General features: G+C 58.6%; 6 protein-coding genes across 6 annotated transcripts; 4 read left to right on the top strand and 2 right to left on the bottom strand.

Moving 5' to 3' along the window:
• Positions 1 to 224: 224 nt before the first annotated feature.
• On the top strand, positions 225 to 2,521 carry PHYSODRAFT_253167 (hypothetical protein; the record flags this gene model as incomplete). Its single annotated transcript, XM_009535615.1, has 4 exons — positions 225 to 803; positions 839 to 988; positions 1,269 to 1,590; positions 1,617 to 2,521. 4 exons carry the CDS (start codon positions 225 to 227, stop codon positions 2,519 to 2,521), a joined length of 1,956 nt encoding a protein of 651 aa, XP_009533910.1.
• A 2,371-nt stretch (positions 2,522 to 4,892) lies between these two features.
• Positions 4,893 to 6,172, top strand: PHYSODRAFT_518692 (hypothetical protein; the record flags this gene model as incomplete). Its single annotated transcript, XM_009535616.1, has 8 exons — positions 4,893 to 4,940; positions 5,033 to 5,087; positions 5,178 to 5,203; positions 5,272 to 5,369; positions 5,435 to 5,489; positions 5,566 to 5,694; positions 5,767 to 5,826; positions 5,921 to 6,172. 8 exons carry the CDS (start codon positions 4,893 to 4,895, stop codon positions 6,170 to 6,172), a joined length of 723 nt encoding a protein of 240 aa, XP_009533911.1.
• A 229-nt stretch (positions 6,173 to 6,401) lies between these two features.
• PHYSODRAFT_563907 (hypothetical protein) lies at positions 6,402 to 8,446 on the bottom strand (the record flags this gene model as incomplete). Its single annotated transcript, XM_009535617.1, has 1 exon — positions 6,402 to 8,446. The coding sequence occupies exon 1, from the start codon at positions 8,433 to 8,435 to the stop codon at positions 6,402 to 6,404; it is 2,034 nt and encodes a 677-aa protein (XP_009533912.1). The 5' UTR covers positions 8,436 to 8,446.
• Positions 8,447 to 9,956: 1,510 nt separating this feature from the next.
• Positions 9,957 to 11,890, top strand: PHYSODRAFT_361753 (hypothetical protein; the record flags this gene model as incomplete). Its single annotated transcript, XM_009535618.1, has 4 exons — positions 9,957 to 10,053; positions 10,191 to 11,140; positions 11,240 to 11,334; positions 11,406 to 11,890. The coding sequence occupies 4 exons, from the start codon at positions 9,957 to 9,959 to the stop codon at positions 11,815 to 11,817; spliced, it is 1,554 nt and encodes a 517-aa protein (XP_009533913.1). The 3' UTR covers positions 11,818 to 11,890.
• On the bottom strand, positions 11,888 to 12,522 carry PHYSODRAFT_287246 (hypothetical protein). The gene has a single exon (XM_009535619.1). The coding sequence runs from the start codon at positions 12,450 to 12,452 to the stop codon at positions 12,063 to 12,065; it is 390 nt and encodes a 129-aa protein (XP_009533914.1). The 5' UTR covers positions 12,453 to 12,522; the 3' UTR covers positions 11,888 to 12,062.
• Positions 12,523 to 12,806: 284 nt separating this feature from the next.
• On the top strand, positions 12,807 to 14,983 carry PHYSODRAFT_347658 (hypothetical protein; the record flags this gene model as incomplete). Its single annotated transcript, XM_009535620.1, has 3 exons — positions 12,807 to 14,636; positions 14,714 to 14,827; positions 14,909 to 14,983. 3 exons carry the CDS (start codon positions 12,807 to 12,809, stop codon positions 14,981 to 14,983), a joined length of 2,019 nt encoding a protein of 672 aa, XP_009533915.1.
• Positions 14,984 to 15,155: the final 172 nt, after the last annotated feature.

Below are 15,155 nucleotides of genomic sequence, written 5' to 3' on the forward strand. Positions count from 1 at the left end.
TGCGGACTGTCGAAGCCTTTATGTTCTCAACTTCTTGTCGGCTGAACTTTCCATTGATCCGATTCACCGGGGGTGGCGGTGGTGAACAAGATTTGCTAGTCACGGAATATCAAAAAGCTGCTAGGATATGGCACAAAATCCCCCGAAAGTCGCCCATTTTGACTGTGGAGCAGCGCAGTCGCGAGATGCTGGTGGTTTGGATTGCATTTTGCCTCGTTCACCGAATGTGCGAGGCTGGAGAGCCTCTGTGTCGAGAGTACAACATCGCGCTCAGCTGGAAGGACCTGAAGGTGGCGGTTCTCAGCGAGCGAGCTGCCATTTCTGCTCTTCAAAATGTTGCCCAGTACATCCGCGAGTGGAATCGTAAGACTCCTGGACCTCCACTGTTCCATTTGACTGATCAAGCTGCGACGTTCGAGTTCGCTCGAGAGTACGGATTAAACAGCGCTAGTATGAACGCTTTGTACGACCGCGACGTTGAGTGCTGGGAAAGCCACATGCAGAGCAAGTGGCGCAAAATCGAGCACAAGAAGCAAGGAGCAGTTCGTCTTCGGGCCGAAATTCGCGGTGAACAGCAAAATTTGCGCTCAAAGCAGAGCGAGCTGGAAGACGAAGAAGAGCGCTTGCGCATACAACACCCGAACGCTTACAACTACGGGACCCGTCTTCGAAGGCAGTTGAAGAAACAGATCCGTCAGATTTCGGCCGAAATTGAGCGGACGAAGGCAGCGCTGAGCTCGACGCTGGTTGTTCTGTCGTACCCGGTCAGACCCCTCCCTCCGTCAAAGGCCGACGCTCTTCAGGTAATTTTATGCTGAACATGCCGCGAACTCTCAAGATTCTCGGCAATTTGTGTCTGACAGCGCAGCGAGCCCTTGCTCCAGCTCAAATGTCGGCTCGGTCTCGAGAGAGCTCTTCAACATGGGCGGCGTTCTACTCCGAACGCGCGCCGTCCAAGGCATTTGCTGCATCAGCGGCGGTATTCACGGTGAGCCCCAGTTCTTTCAGCCTGCCGAGAGCGCACGGACCAAGAAGCGTGGATCAACTCGAAAGCTTGTCGCAGTACGCGGAGCAGTGTATCTGGGACCCAACCGTGACCGGCACCACTATGGCATGGAAGGACTCGACGGGGGTGTCGGTGAACCCTTTTGAGGCTTCACGTGAAAGTATCGTCGATAGTTTCGTTGAAAAATTACCGGAGAACTTTCGGCATTTCCAGTGGATGAACGCTTGGCCTGGGGAACCTGATGTACTCCAATTTGTACCAGAAGCCCGAAGAGTTGGAGAAGACCTCATTCATCGCCCTCGGATCTCTGCGCGCGTCCCCGAACCAGCAGTTCCGTAAGCTGCAATGCGCGCTACTTGACGACACTCTCTCGTGGTCGAATCCCTTAGTGGAGACCATCGTGCGACAGTCCCTTTACCAGGTCGAGGATCTTACGGACGAGCTTGAGCCTCAATTACCGTGGAAGACGGACATGCTCCAGACCAAGACCAAGAATGGACTGGAGACTTTCTGCATGACACTCCAAGGCATCGCGGACAAACTGGAGCAGACGCCGCGCAGTTTTGAGTGCGTCCCGCTTCTGAGTGAGTTGGCGGGGTACGTGCACCAGTTCACGGACGACGCGAGTTGATCGTCTTGTTCCGCAATTCGTTGTGTTGCGCCGGCGTGAACTTGCCGTCGACTGAGAAGATGCGTCTGGTGGAGAGCAGCATTGAGGAGATGATGGCTCGTCGAATAACGGACGTGGTCGCGTACGTGAGGCAGCGTGGTGTTGACAAGGTCCTTACGGGTCTGGCGCGCTTGGTCAGCGAGACGTCTCCTTCACACTTGAGGTGGAGCGAGTTTGGCTATGTATCTGGGGACAGTGCGCTGTTTGGAAGCTGCTACGAAGCTGTGGATCCAGAGACGAACACACACTACGCCATCAACTTGTCCACAGGAAGTGTCCTCACGGATGGCTACACCCCGGGAGGGCTTCCTACAGCTATCCGAGATCACGAGAGGTTCCAAACCCTGTTCAACTGCTGCAATTTTGATGTTTTCTACTGGAACGGCGTGATGCGAACGGAGCGCAAATGCTACGACCGCTTGTACGACTTCGCGCTACACGAAGACGGAGATTTGTTCGTCCAGGAGCTCACCACGAACGCGTCAGGGGCAATCACCAGCTCACTCCAATTGTGTTCTGAACGTTGGATAGAGAAGTTTGGCAGGAGCTTCCCGTCACGACTGCGTGAGTTGTATTCGCACTGGCACTGGGCGGAGCAGAAGTGCGTCCTTCTTCGGCCGAAGGCTGCGAAGGACAGGGGCGTCTTCTTCGTGGCGAAATATGGCGATGCTGGTGGTCGGTTAAACTGCTACAAGGTGCCGTTCAGTGAGAGGAAGTCTCCATACCAAGAGATTGTAAACAATCTTTCAGCCTACGACTGCTTCATCCAGAGAGATGAACCGCTCTTATCGGTCTTGTACGTGCTCAAGAAGTTCGAGTATGAGCAGTTCCTGCACCCTCTTTAAACTCCCGAGGGTGTTGGGAAGATCGGCCTCGGTATCAGTTGATGTTTCTGCTGAACGATAATTTGGAGTTCGAGTCTGTGGAGCACAAGGGGTACGTCTTGTCGAAGAAGCAGCAATTCGACGACTTCTTGCCTCGGTTCAATCGGTATTTGGTGCTTAAGCTGCACGATAAATCGGACACTTCGGGGCCAGAACTGCGTCTCGTTCTCCCTGTTGGAAGTGTGGTGGAGTCATCTGATGGGATGATTGACGTCGAAGTCCCCACTCACCATGACAGTAAGATCGACATAGCGTGTTTTGACGAGCACCGGCGCTTAAAAGAGTTTGAGACGGAGACCATCAGTGCGAGGCTGCAACTGGCAGCAATTTGTGCGTGTGGAGGGACGAATGTACCGTGCAAGCGCCTGCAAATGACGGGAGCAGAGATGGCGTTGCAGATGCTTCGAACTTGTCGGTCAAGTAGACCGTACTCTGCGCTTGAGAGGGATACCTTGCTTTCGATATGCACACTTGGCTACCGTGAACCAGCAGTGAAGATCTTAGCTACTGCATTGCTGGAAGATGCTGATCGACTTGCGTTCCTATTCGGACAGACCCAGGCGATGGGCTCTGAGATGGAATGCGCCGACGAGAAGACGGAATACACAGATATGTGCACGACAGTGACTTAACGGAATCCTCTGCGCTGTCGCTTCCGAAGTGACGAGGAGAGACTCATCTTCGGGCTAATGACGCACTCTCCTCACTGCGTCTTGGCACAAAATGTGGTGTCCTTAGATCCTCCTCCTGTTGGAAATGGGTACGTTAGATGAACTGGTCATGTCGTTTACAGCTCTGCTGGCTGAAGTTTCATTTAAGAGACACGAGATGGAGCGATTTTTGTGGAATTTCTTCACTACCGCCACCAGCAGCAAGCGTGACAGGCTTTAGCGATTGTCAACTTCGTCCCTGCACTAACAATGAGCGACCTTGTGCGGTGTGCGTTCGACGATGAGACGCTGCATGCTCTGGTACCAACGCTGAGTGCGAGATCCAGGGAAGAGTTTAAGGGATATATCCTTCGGTTCATGGAGCTTTGCGTGCTGGAAGACAAGAATCGTTCAGATAACAAAGCACAGCGCTGGGCTCTCTGGCTCCCACCTTATGAGAGAGTTGATTAACGTGCGCAGATGGAAGTCGGCGGACTTTCCCTACTTAAGTACGTGGGTTGCTGGAGTGGGCTAGCAACGGTATTCACTACCGCAAGACGCAGATGCACCGAGGTGCGGAGCTGGTGGACGAAGATTGGTCCCTGGAGACTTTGTACCAAGACAAGCTCAACGTCGACACGATCGCTCGGATCATCCATGGACAATCGCCTTGTCGCCCAAATCTGCAGCAGAGGCTGTGCGTTCGGACTCAGTGACGAGGTGTCGCACACTGACGAGTGCGAGCGCGAGCTGCAGGTCGAAGAGGAAGTGGAGCAGGAGCGAGAGCTGGAGATCGCGCAGTATCTGCCCGCCCGAGTGGCGGTGCTCAAAGCCCACTCGGTGCAGGACGTTCAAGCTGCTGTGCATGTGCTCGACATGAAGAACTACCTTCTCTCACTGGCGTCCTCAAAGGAGCTAGCGACGCTGAACTGGCCAGCAGCTCAGATCTTCATGACGGAGAACTTCGCGTCGACGATTCTGTCGAGGACCAGGACAACGAGTGTGGCTGAGTTTATGCGAGTGGTCGACGCGTTGCTCGCGTTCAACAACCGTCAAGTTCTGCTAGTGTCCGAGTGCGAGGCCGACCATACTCTGGGGCTTGTGTGGCCCCGCACCACCCCCTTCAGCTTTCGGTTCGTGAATCTCGCCTTTTGCTCGCGAAAGCATCAGACGCGTTGGAGCTCGAGCGAAGCTTCGTGACGTTTTCTGGCGCTCGGATCGAGCCTCAGCGGTGCTGTACCGTTGGTGTCGACGATTGGGAGTCTCGTCCTTAATGGCGAGACGATGGAGGCGCAGGAAGCAGCTGAGCCCGTGTTTCGTGAGCTACTTGGCCCTTTAGTCCGCCGAGAGGCGACGTTGAGCAACTTTGTCAAGTCGCGCGGCAACAGCCACAAGTGGACGCGCTCGTTCCAGCACGAACTATGTTGCCGCATGGACTTGAAGGCCTGCAAGTAAGTGACCTCCAAAAGGCAAGTTGAAGTGAGGCCCAGTCAGCCAATCACGACGCCGCTCTTGCGTGCAAGCCGCTCTTGAACCGTGTGAAATTGCTCGCTAACTGCACTGCCCCATCTGAGCCACACGTGACCGCCATGATGCTCGCTCGCCGCTGCGCCGCCGCCCTCCAGGGCCCCTCGCTGCACGCGCCTCTGCCCGCAGTCGTCGGCAGCCAGAGCGTGCGCTGGATGGGCCGCGGTCCCACCATCCAGGGCAAGAAAAACGCCACGGACGCGGTGCGTCACCTCCGACGACTGATGCTAGCAATAATGGTCCTCTCCTTATTATTTTATTATTTATTTATTTATTACGGATGCAATTGCTGTAGAAACGCACGGCGACCAATGCCAAGTTGGCGCGGGAGATTATGGTCATCTCCAAGTGTGAGGAAGCTATGGCATCAGTCTGTGGGTGGGAACTCATTGCAGTCCCTAAACTTTAATTATTGTTGCCTTTTTGTGCCTCTTGAGCAGCGGTGGGAGGAGACGTGAACAATGTGGTGCGTGCTAGTTGGTTGGATGGTTGTGTATGGTACTGCTGGTGTTAATTGTTTGGTGGGTTTGGCAGCGACTTGTGGCGGCTGTGAACAAGGCCAAGGCCGCCAACATGCCCAAGGACAAGATCGAGGCGGCCATCAAGCGCGGAGTGGAGGGCAAGGACGGTTAGTGCTGATGTTGTCAATGGCGAGCTGGAACGCTTTTCTTACTTATGGAAGGGTGGATACAGGCAGCAACGCGGAGGCGGTGCTGTACGAGGCCTCGGGTCCTGCCGGCAGCGCGCTGATGGTGAGTCGAGGTGTGGATTGAGTTCTTACGGTTGTGGGCACTGTTGCTGACTCTGGTGGTGTGGGGGCTACTGTAGATTGAGACGCTGACGGACAACAAGCGCCGAACGGCTCCCGCTCTGCGTCACATCCTGGGCAAGTACAGCGGCGCTCTCGGCACTAACGGCTCGGTGGCCTGGATGTTCGAGCGCAAGGGCTACCTCGAGGTGCGGACTTCAGGATTTCACACGGCTGTGGAGTGCTTGCGTGGGTCTAACACTTTGTGTATTGGTCTGCAGATTGAATTGCCCACTGATGGCGAGGACAAGGTCGACGAGGACTCGCTCATGGAGATTGCGGTACGGTGCCGGAACTTCTTTGTCCTGCTGGCTGTTGCGTTGTTATCTCGGCTCTGAATGTTCCTGCTGTGCTGTCGTTGTCAACTACGTCTAGCTGGAGGCCGGGGCGGATGATGTGGAGATGCGTGAGGGCTTGGCACAAGTCACGTGCGACCCCAGTGAGCTGGCTGCTGTGCGCAAGGGCTTCACGGAGGCCGGGCTGGAGCCGGCCATCTCCGAGCTCATCTACAACCCCAAGGAGTTCCTTGACCTGGAGGGCGAGCAGCGTGAGACCTTTGACAAGCTCATCGACGCCCTCAACGAGGACGAGGACGTGAACCAGATTCACCACAACGTCAACGAGTAATCCCGCTGCACTTTGACAGCGCTTTGCTTGTACAAACTCGTACGTATCTGTCCGATTGTAGCTAGCTCCACGAGATCGAGAGGAATACAAAAAGCCAATGATTCAATTAACGTGCGGCGAAGCGAGCGGAACTGGGACTGTCGATCGTCCGCCTTGCTCTCCTCCAAATAGATACGCTACTTACTACCCGCTCACAGGCGGGTGCCACCTCATCTCGACTCCAACTCTATCACAGATCGGAGAACGACATCCTCGAGTCCTTGCTAGGCTGTGAGAACGTCATGGGGCTGCTAGAAAAACTTCCGTTCCCATCGTCATCTGAGTCGAGACTTGACAGACGTGGAGCGTCGAAGCCGTAGGCCATGGCCTCCACGCTGTCTGCAACGACGTCCTCCGCGTGAACCACATCGCGCTTGCTCACCAGTTGCACAGCGTCCACAATCTCATCCGGACTATCGTAGCCGTCGTCCTCATCCTCCGACTCGACCTCAAACTCTCGGCACTGCACTTCCGGGTTAAAGCGGACGTGCCGACCGAGAGCTCGCTTCTTCTTCTTCTTCTGAAGCTCGTGTAGCGCTGCGAGGGACATGTACTCATCCCTGAACTCGAGCGGGATTCTGTTCCGAGCGTCGCGGATTTTCCGCGCAAGATCCGCCGCCTTCTGCTCCTCCGCCGTCAAGCGTGCATGCCGCACGGCGCGCTTGCGATTCACCAGGCCACTGCTACCAGACCGCCGGGAGAGCTGTCCCTTGAATCCACCCACAAACTCCGCCACGCTGGTTGCGCCCGATGACACACGTACACGGCCGGCGAAGTCAGGCGAATCTACATCAGGGAAGTCTTCATCCACACCAGCAGCCGCCGCTGCTGCTGCTGCTTCTCCGTGCTCTTCGTCGTGAGCCTGCTCGTGATCTTCATCGTCTTCGAATTCATCCGACTTTGACCTGATCAAATCCACGTCACGCACGTTCTGGAACGACCGACACAGCGGGTTGTCCTCTTCATCGTACGCATCAAACGCCAGCGGTGGCGCCGGCAGGTCCTTCTTCGGCTGCAGTCGAGGCAGCTTCGACGTCGTGGTCGCTGCAGCACCGGAATTTGTTGAGCTAGACGAGCTGAGCGAGTTACTGCCGCTGTCGCTGCTGGAAGCCGAGCCGGCGTGCATGCCTGCGTTCGCTTGATGGGCAGCCTGCATGCCGGTCGAGTCCAGCAGCTTCATTGCCGACGCCTCCTGCGCTTGCGTCTCCTGTCGCACATTGATCTTCACCGCGGGCGCCTCCCAGCTCGAGTCCCCGCGGCTTCGGTCCACCTGGTCCGGGTCCAGCATCGGGAACTCGTTGTCAACACGCTGTTCCTGTTCCTGCATCTGCTCCTGCTCCTGTTCGCGCACGGCGTTCAAGTCACTGGCCGAGTTCTTTTTCTCCTTCTTCTTGCCGATGTGGAAGCCCTTGAACCCGAGCAGCGGCTTGGAGCCCTTCTTGGCGTCCACGTCCACGCCCTGTGCTGACGTAGAGCTAGCGACTTCAGCGCCCACAAAGTCTGAGCGCCGCGTCGGCTGCTGCTGCTGCAGTTGCTGCTGTTGTTGATGACGCCAGCCGCCGGACTGCAGGAAGTCGAGGTCCGAGCGCCGGCCGCGCGAGCTCGCGCCCGCCTGGTTGGGCGCCGGCTTGAGGAAGATCTGGCCGATGGTCGAGTTCTCGAAGTACTTGGAGCCGTCGGACGCGGCCACGTACGGCGTGCCGTCCGCCGCCGTGCGCACCACGTACGACACGTCGGGCTGCGGCGGCGTCGTGTCCACGATGTTGTTGAGCGCCGTGGTCTTGCCGGTCATGACCTCGGTCAGCACGCTCGAGAGCGACGACACGGACGCGGCGCCACCGGGCAGCGCCGGCCGGCACTCGTTGCGGCCGCCGCGGTCGTGCGCGTCGTCGCTCTGGGCCTTGGCGCGGCCGCGGCGCGCCAGCGCGTGACGCCGCGAGAAGGACAGCGCGTACGTGGTCTGCGCGGGCTTGACAAAGCGCCGGCGCGAGCGCGCGCGCGTGGGCGGGCTCGGGAAGCCGTCCACGGGGTCCAGCTCGCGCACGTCCGCGTCGTCCTCGTCGTCCTCGTCCAGCTCGTCGTCGTCCAGCTCGTCGTCCAGGACGCCCTCCGCGCCCGCCTTGTCCGGCGCGCCGCTGGCCAGCGGACTGCGCAGGCCCGCGCGCCCGTGCTCGTGCTCCTCCCGCCGGCGCTCGGCGTCGTGCATCATCGCCAGCATTCGCATGGCGATGGCGGCGGCCTGACTGTTTGCTGTTTGGCTTTTGCGGTGTGGCGGGATTTGAGGACGAACGCGCGGCTAACGCGACCGACTGTGTGGTCAAAGGTGGATTGTTGGCAGACGGGCACGAGAGGGCTTGCTAATTCGTCGCTCTAATTGAGGGTTCGGGAGGCCCGTCTCTGCACGAAAGAGGGACGTCGGGAGAAGTCGTCGCAGTAACGCGGCTTGCCAGCTCGGGGCTGGGCTCGCTGCTGACGATGACTCTCCGCTGGCTGTCGGCCGAGGTGCCGCTGCAGTGCAGCGCTTCGCTCCGCGAGGACCCGCTCCCTTGAAGAAAAGGGGAGCGAGATCAAAGCCGCGGCGCCGTACCGTATTGTATCATCGTACGGGCAGGCCAACCTCAACCAGGGGTTATCCACTCACCGAGGCGCCCTGGTCGACCTGCTCGACGTTTAGTAGACCGCTACTGTACATGCGCCCACTTCAACGAGCTCAAGTTGTCGGAGCTCTACTGCACATTAATCGCAGTCGAGTGCTGCGTTGCACGGTGCCTCCCTTCACTCCACGCTCCCGAGGTGGATCCGGTAAAGGCCGACATTCGGTCCGTTCATCGACAGAGATCGGGAAAGGCTTCGCCGTGGGCGTGTTATGAGGCGAGCCACCAGCTTCCGCTCCGCAATCGCGTCGAGTGCGTGGTGTGAGTTGACAGCGGCGGAGACGTTGTGCTGCCAACGTAGTGGCGGCGACGACAGCACTGCAAGCTTCTGTCGGGGGTGGCGAGGAAACTACGCATGCCGCAACTCAGGACACCGTTGTGAGGTTTCTTCTCGTCCTTTATCTCTCAATTCAGACACACACACATGGCGTCAGCAGGCTGTCGACGGCATGACACACCACCTGGCCACGATGACCGTCCTCACAGCAACCTGAAGCGGGCTGAAATATCCTGATGCAGACGGAATTTGACAGTTCAGGCGATCCATCACACGCAGCTGCAGCACAAGTCAAGGCTTTTGCTCGAAGTATCATCGCCGTCAGCTGGTCAATATTACCAGATCAACTTGGACGTTGCGTCCATCTTGCATCGCGCAAGTCGTCCTCGTCGTATTTGCACCACGGGCTGTAGGTCGAGGTGTCTGAAATGGCCGTGGGAAGGAGTTGATGTCCCCAGGGTGACGGTACAGTACGGAAACGAATTGGTGCTTTGGAAAGTATAATCTCGAAAAGCACGAACTATTAATATCGCTCTCTTGAGACCTCCAATTTTACTCCCAGCGGTGGAGATGCTCAAACAAAGCAGGAAGTTGGTCAACAGTTCTGCATTAAGACTCCGCGCGGCACATGATTGGCCGAAAAGACGCGAAATTAGACGGTCGCAAATGATTGCAGCCTCTTACTTTACCGTGAAAAATATATTTCAGGTAATACATTCCGGGCCTATCGTACCGCATATCGACATTGGGATCCTCGGCATCGACCTGAAGTGAGCTCCCCCGCTGCCTGCTCCGCCCTCTTCCTCCTGACGCCATGAGCGCGCAGTCCACGTTCACCCAAACGCCCGCGTACACGGCGCGCGTGTCCAGCCCGAAGGAGGTGGCGGCCGAGGAAGCGCTCGTCTACGAAGGTAAACAACTCTCGAGGCCGCGATCTTTGCTCCCCTCAGACACACAGAAGCGATTATACTCATTGAACGGCCAAGCTGACTGACTGACTGACTCGCTCGCTGTCTGTTTATCGGTCTGTCTGTACGGACATGGGCAGAGCTGAAGCGCACCGTGGCCCTGCTCGAGACGGCCGTGAAGACCAACGCCAAGGAGAAGCTCCCGCGCGTGCTGCGCGCCACCAGCAAGCTGCGCAAGACGCTGTCGGTGGCGCAGCTGCAGCAGGCCGTGGAGCAGCTGCTGCCCTCGCAGAACGCGTCCAAGCCCGCGCTGCTGGCGCTGCTGGCCAAGATCGACGCCAAGGCGCAGGCGGCCGCCGCTGACGCCCGTGCGGCTGCCGCGAAGGACCAGGATGTGGAGATGACGGACGCCTCGCCCGAGGCGGAGACGGCGGCGTCCCCCGCGACGGTGGTGCTGCCCGTCGTGGACCTCATTGAGGTGGAGATCTACCTGTTCCTGTACGTGCTGGCGGCGCTGGTCAAGTACAAGCTGGCGCAGGAGGCTCTGGACACGGTGGACAAGGCGGTGGCGCGCTGCCAGCAGTTCAACCGCCGCACGCTCGACCTGCTGCAGGCCAAGGTGTTCACGTACTACTCCAACATCCACGAGCAGTTCGGCCACGACCTCCCGGCCATCCGCGCCACGTTGCTGGGCGCGCACCGCACGTCGTGTCTGCGGTACGACGAGGCGGGCCAGGCCACGCTGATCAACCTGCTGCTGCGCAACTACCTCAAGGACAACCTGTACGAGCAGGCGTACAAGTTCGTGAGCAAGACGACGTTCCCCGAGACGGTGTCGAACAACCAGTTCGTGCGCTACCTGTACTACGTGGGCAAGATCCAGGCGGTGCAGCTCGAGTACACCGAGTCGTACACGAAGCTCATGCAGTCGATCCGCAAGGCCCCAGCCAACACGGCGTTCGGCTTCCGGCGCACAGTGTACAAGCTCGCGATTATCGTGCAGCTGCTCATGGGCGAGGTGCCCGAGCGCAACGTCTTCAACCAGGACGAGCTCCGCAAGGCGCTCGCGCCGTACCTGCAGCTCACCAACGTACGTGGTCGATGATGAGGTTTTCGACGGTAGTAGGTTGTGATCTGCCGGTGGTTAGTTGCTGACTCGCATTGTTGTGAATCTGTTGAACGTGTTCAGGCTGTTCGCGTGGGTAACCTGGAGGACTTCAACGTGGTTTTGGCGCAGCACGGACCAGTCTTCAAGGCGGACAACACGTACACGCTGATCCTTCGGTAAGCATGACGGGATCTGAGCTGTTTCACCATATTTCTTTTGTCTGATCGACCATTCTGTTGCTGTGTAGCCTGCGTCACAACGTCATCAAGACGGGTCTGCGCAAGATCAGCACCTCGTACTCGCGCATCCTGTTCACGGACATTTGCGAGAAGCTGGCGCTGGAGAACGCCCAGAACGCCGAGTTCGTGTGCGCCAAGGCGATCCGCGACGGTGTGATCGACGCAGTGATCGACCACGAGAACGGCTGGCTGCAGCTCAAGGAGACGGTGAACGTGTACACGACGAACGACCCGCAGACCGCCTTCCAGAGGCGCATTACCTTTTGCCTGGACGTGCACAACGAAGCTGTCAAGGCCATGCGCTACCCGCCGGATGCATACAAGAAGGACCTGGAGAGCGCGGAGGAGCGTCTCGAGCGCGAGAAGCAGGAGGAGGAGCTCGCCAAGGAAATCGAAGACGAGATGGACGAGGGTCTGTGAGCCCAGCTTCTTGTTGCTGCAGTCTTGCGTGAATGTAAGACGATAAGCGGTCGAAAGCAAGAAACGTCTTATCAAAACACACACACAGAGACACCTGACTGTGCAGCTCGCAGATAGATATTTCATGGCCACACACACAAGGTGACAATTTGGCCTCGAGCGAGCGAGTGCACGAGTGTATTTCCTTGACATGGTCTTGTTACAGTTTCTGTCTCCTCTCGGCTCGTGGGCGGCTGCTGCTGTGCTTACTTCTTCTGGGCCCAGAGCGGCGCCTGGTAGCGGTCCGAGTGGAAGGGCGACTGGCCGGCCACCCAGCCAGGCACGTTCTTCATGACCTGGCGCTCCTTCTCCAAGATGTGCTTCTCCTGCTCGAGGTACTCGACGTCGGCCTCCGCCTGCAGGAACGGCAGCAGCGCGATGCGGTTCTCGCGCTCCTCGCGCGCCACCTCGCGGTGGTGCTTGTTGTGCTGGCCCACGAGGTAGTAGCCGAAGGACGTGACGAGGAACGTGCCGAGGAAGAGCGACCATCCCGGTGGTCCGCGCGTGGCCGGGCCGTTCTTGACGAACTTGACGGGCTTGAAGCCGCCTGGCGGCGGCATCTCCTGGTTGGGCGCGTGGAAGTTGGGCGTGGCCATGGCTGCGGTCGGTCGTTCAGGCGGGCGGGGCGCGGCGGGGCGCGGGCAGTGGCGGGGCTGGCAGCTTCGCTTCTCGGCCTCAAGATGTGCGGCGCAGGAGCACGAGCGACTGGCCGGTGTGGCAGACACCACGCAGTGTGGCAGCAGCCAGCAGCTACTTGTCACATCTTTTACACAGTACGGCCCGACCCAGTAGAGGGTGTGACAGCAGCCACGACGTCGCGAGACGTACACAGAGCGGCACCGACCGCCGCCGCGCGATTTGATTGGTGTGGTCTGGCGGAATAAATTGTTCACCACCAGCAGGCAGCAGCAGACCTCACTCCTCTCCTCTCTCCTCGCGCGCGCGCAGCCATGGCCAGCGGCATCTGCCCCACGTGCTCGTGCACGGAGATCGACGTGGTGGACGTGAGCGGCGAGGCCGTGTGCGTGAGCTGCGGCACCATCCTCGAGGAGAACAACATCGTGTCGTCCATCGAGTTCCAGGAGTCGGGCGGCGGCGCGCACTCGGTCGTGGGGCAGTTCGTATCGGCCACGGCCTCCAAGTCGTACGGCAACATCGGCACCTCCGGGCGCAACTACGGGCTCGAGTCGCGCGCCAACACGCTGGCCAACGGCAAGAAGAAGATCCGCCAGATCGCGGGCATGCTGCGCCTGGGCGACCACTACGTGGACTCGGCCTTCCGCCTCTTCGCGCTGGCGCTGCAGCGCAACTTCACGCACGGCCGCAAGACGCAGACGGTCATCGCCGCCTGCCTCTACATCGTGTGCCGCCGCGAGCGCTCGCCGCACCTGCTCATCGACTTCTCGGACAAGCTGCAGATCAACGTCTACGTGCTGGGCGGCGTGTTTCTCAAGTTCTGCAAGCTGCTGCAGATCCACCTGCCGCTCATCGACCCGTCGCTCTACATCCACCGCTTCGCCTCGCAGCTCAACTTCGCCGGCAAGACGCACAGCATCGCCACCACGGCGCTGCGGCTCGTGGCCACCATGAAGCGCGACTGGATCGAGACGGGCCGCCGCCCCTCGGGCATCTGCGGCGCCGCGCTGCTCATCGCCGCGCGCTCGCAGTCGGTCATGTGCAGCCTGCACGACGTCATGGACGTCGTCAACATCGGCGAGCGCACGCTCAAGCAGCGCCTGTACGAGTTCTCGCTCACCCCGACGGCGCAGCTCACGTACGACCAGGTCGGCAAGCTCGAGATGTCGCGCGTGGAGTGCGACCCGCCCAGTTTCCAGCGCCACCGCGAGAAGGAGGTCATGGAGATGCTGCTCATCGAGTCGGAGAAGCTGCCGCTGGAACAGAAGGCGCGCAAGCGGTTGACCAGAGGACGGCGAGACGAGTCAGAGGACGAGAGCGACGAAGACGACGATGACGAAGACGGAGGCGGCGCCTTGGCCAAGGGCATGCTCAACAAGAAGGCGCAGCGCATGAAGGACGAGGAGATGTCCCGCTTCCTGAGCGGCGACGCCTACTACAAGAAGAAACAGTCCGAGGCGCTTCTTGGGAGCGATGGAGCGATTGTAGGAACGAAAGGCGCCGTCGCTGACAAAGGCGACGACGGCGAGGACGACGACGAAGAGATTGACTACGGGTTTGACAACGCCAACGACCAGATTGTTAACCGCGCGAGTCGCCTGGCGGCGCAGGAGGTTCTGCTTCGCGTGCGGAAGAAATCGGCGCGCTACATTATGCGCAAGCGTGAGGAGGCGAATTTCTACAAAACGATCGAGCGGGACCTTACCATGGCCCTCGAGGAGGATAGTTCGGCAGCGAAGCCTAGTCGCGCCGCGGCGAAAGAGCAGGAGGAGGATGTTAACGGTGAAACAGAGCACAGCACGAGTCCTACAACATCAGCAGACGATGAGGAAGGCTCCCCCCTGACAAGAAGACGAAGGTCACGTGACTTCGCGGATAGCAGTAATGGACATGAGAAGAGGAGGAGAACAAGGTCAAGTGACGAGGTACAGGAAGAGGAAGAAGAGGATGCGGAGGACCCAGAAGACGAGGACAAAGTGGCGGAGAATGAGGGTGACGACGAGAAAGGAGACGCAGAGGAAGCTGTGGATACGTTCTCGGACTTGGATGACGATGAAATCAACTCATTACTGTTGACAAGAGAGGAGGCGGAGAAGAAAAAGCTACTGTGGGAGAAGATGAACAAGGACTTTATCCAGGAGCAGGTGCGCCCAATCTGTAAACTGGCATTCCTGTTGGCATGCACTAACGTGAGATTTTTTTATTTTGTTTGGTATTTCAGGAGCAAAAGCGGCTACTTGGCTTGTCAGCGCCCGACGCCCCGAAGAAGAAGAGAAGAAAGAAAACCCCCGACGTGAACGCGCCACCTCCGGATACGGCCCAGCACGCAATCTATGTAAGGGACCTTCTCGTCCAACACTCCCAAATCTCCGATTCCAATGTCTGATCCACCACTTCACTTTGTGACGCTGAGCAGAAATTAAAGAGCCGAAGAATCAACTACGAAGTTATCGACGAACTCTTTGGCGAAGCCGCAAGCAACGGTTTCTAGGCAGGCGATGATCCGCTGAGAGGAGGCTGTGTGTCCTTGAATCTCGCCCGTCAGTTGCGGCTTCTCTCTCGCTGACTTGTGAAGAACCATTCACGTGGAGTTCTTCGCGTCGTGGGAACTGACCGAATATGAAGATGATACCAAGCGGCCCGAACCAGTAAATGCAGAACAA

Source organism: Phytophthora sojae (assembly GCF_000149755.1).
Source record: "Phytophthora sojae unplaced genomic scaffold PHYSOscaffold_8, whole genome shotgun sequence".
NCBI classification, from domain to species: Eukaryota; Oomycota; class Peronosporomycetes; order Peronosporales; family Peronosporaceae; genus Phytophthora; species Phytophthora sojae.

Excerpts from the sequence above, each read along its gene's own strand:
- PHYSODRAFT_287246 (XM_009535619.1), bottom strand. The coding sequence starts at position 12,452 with ATGGCCACGCCCAACTTCCACGCGCCCAACCAGGAGATGCCGCCGCCA.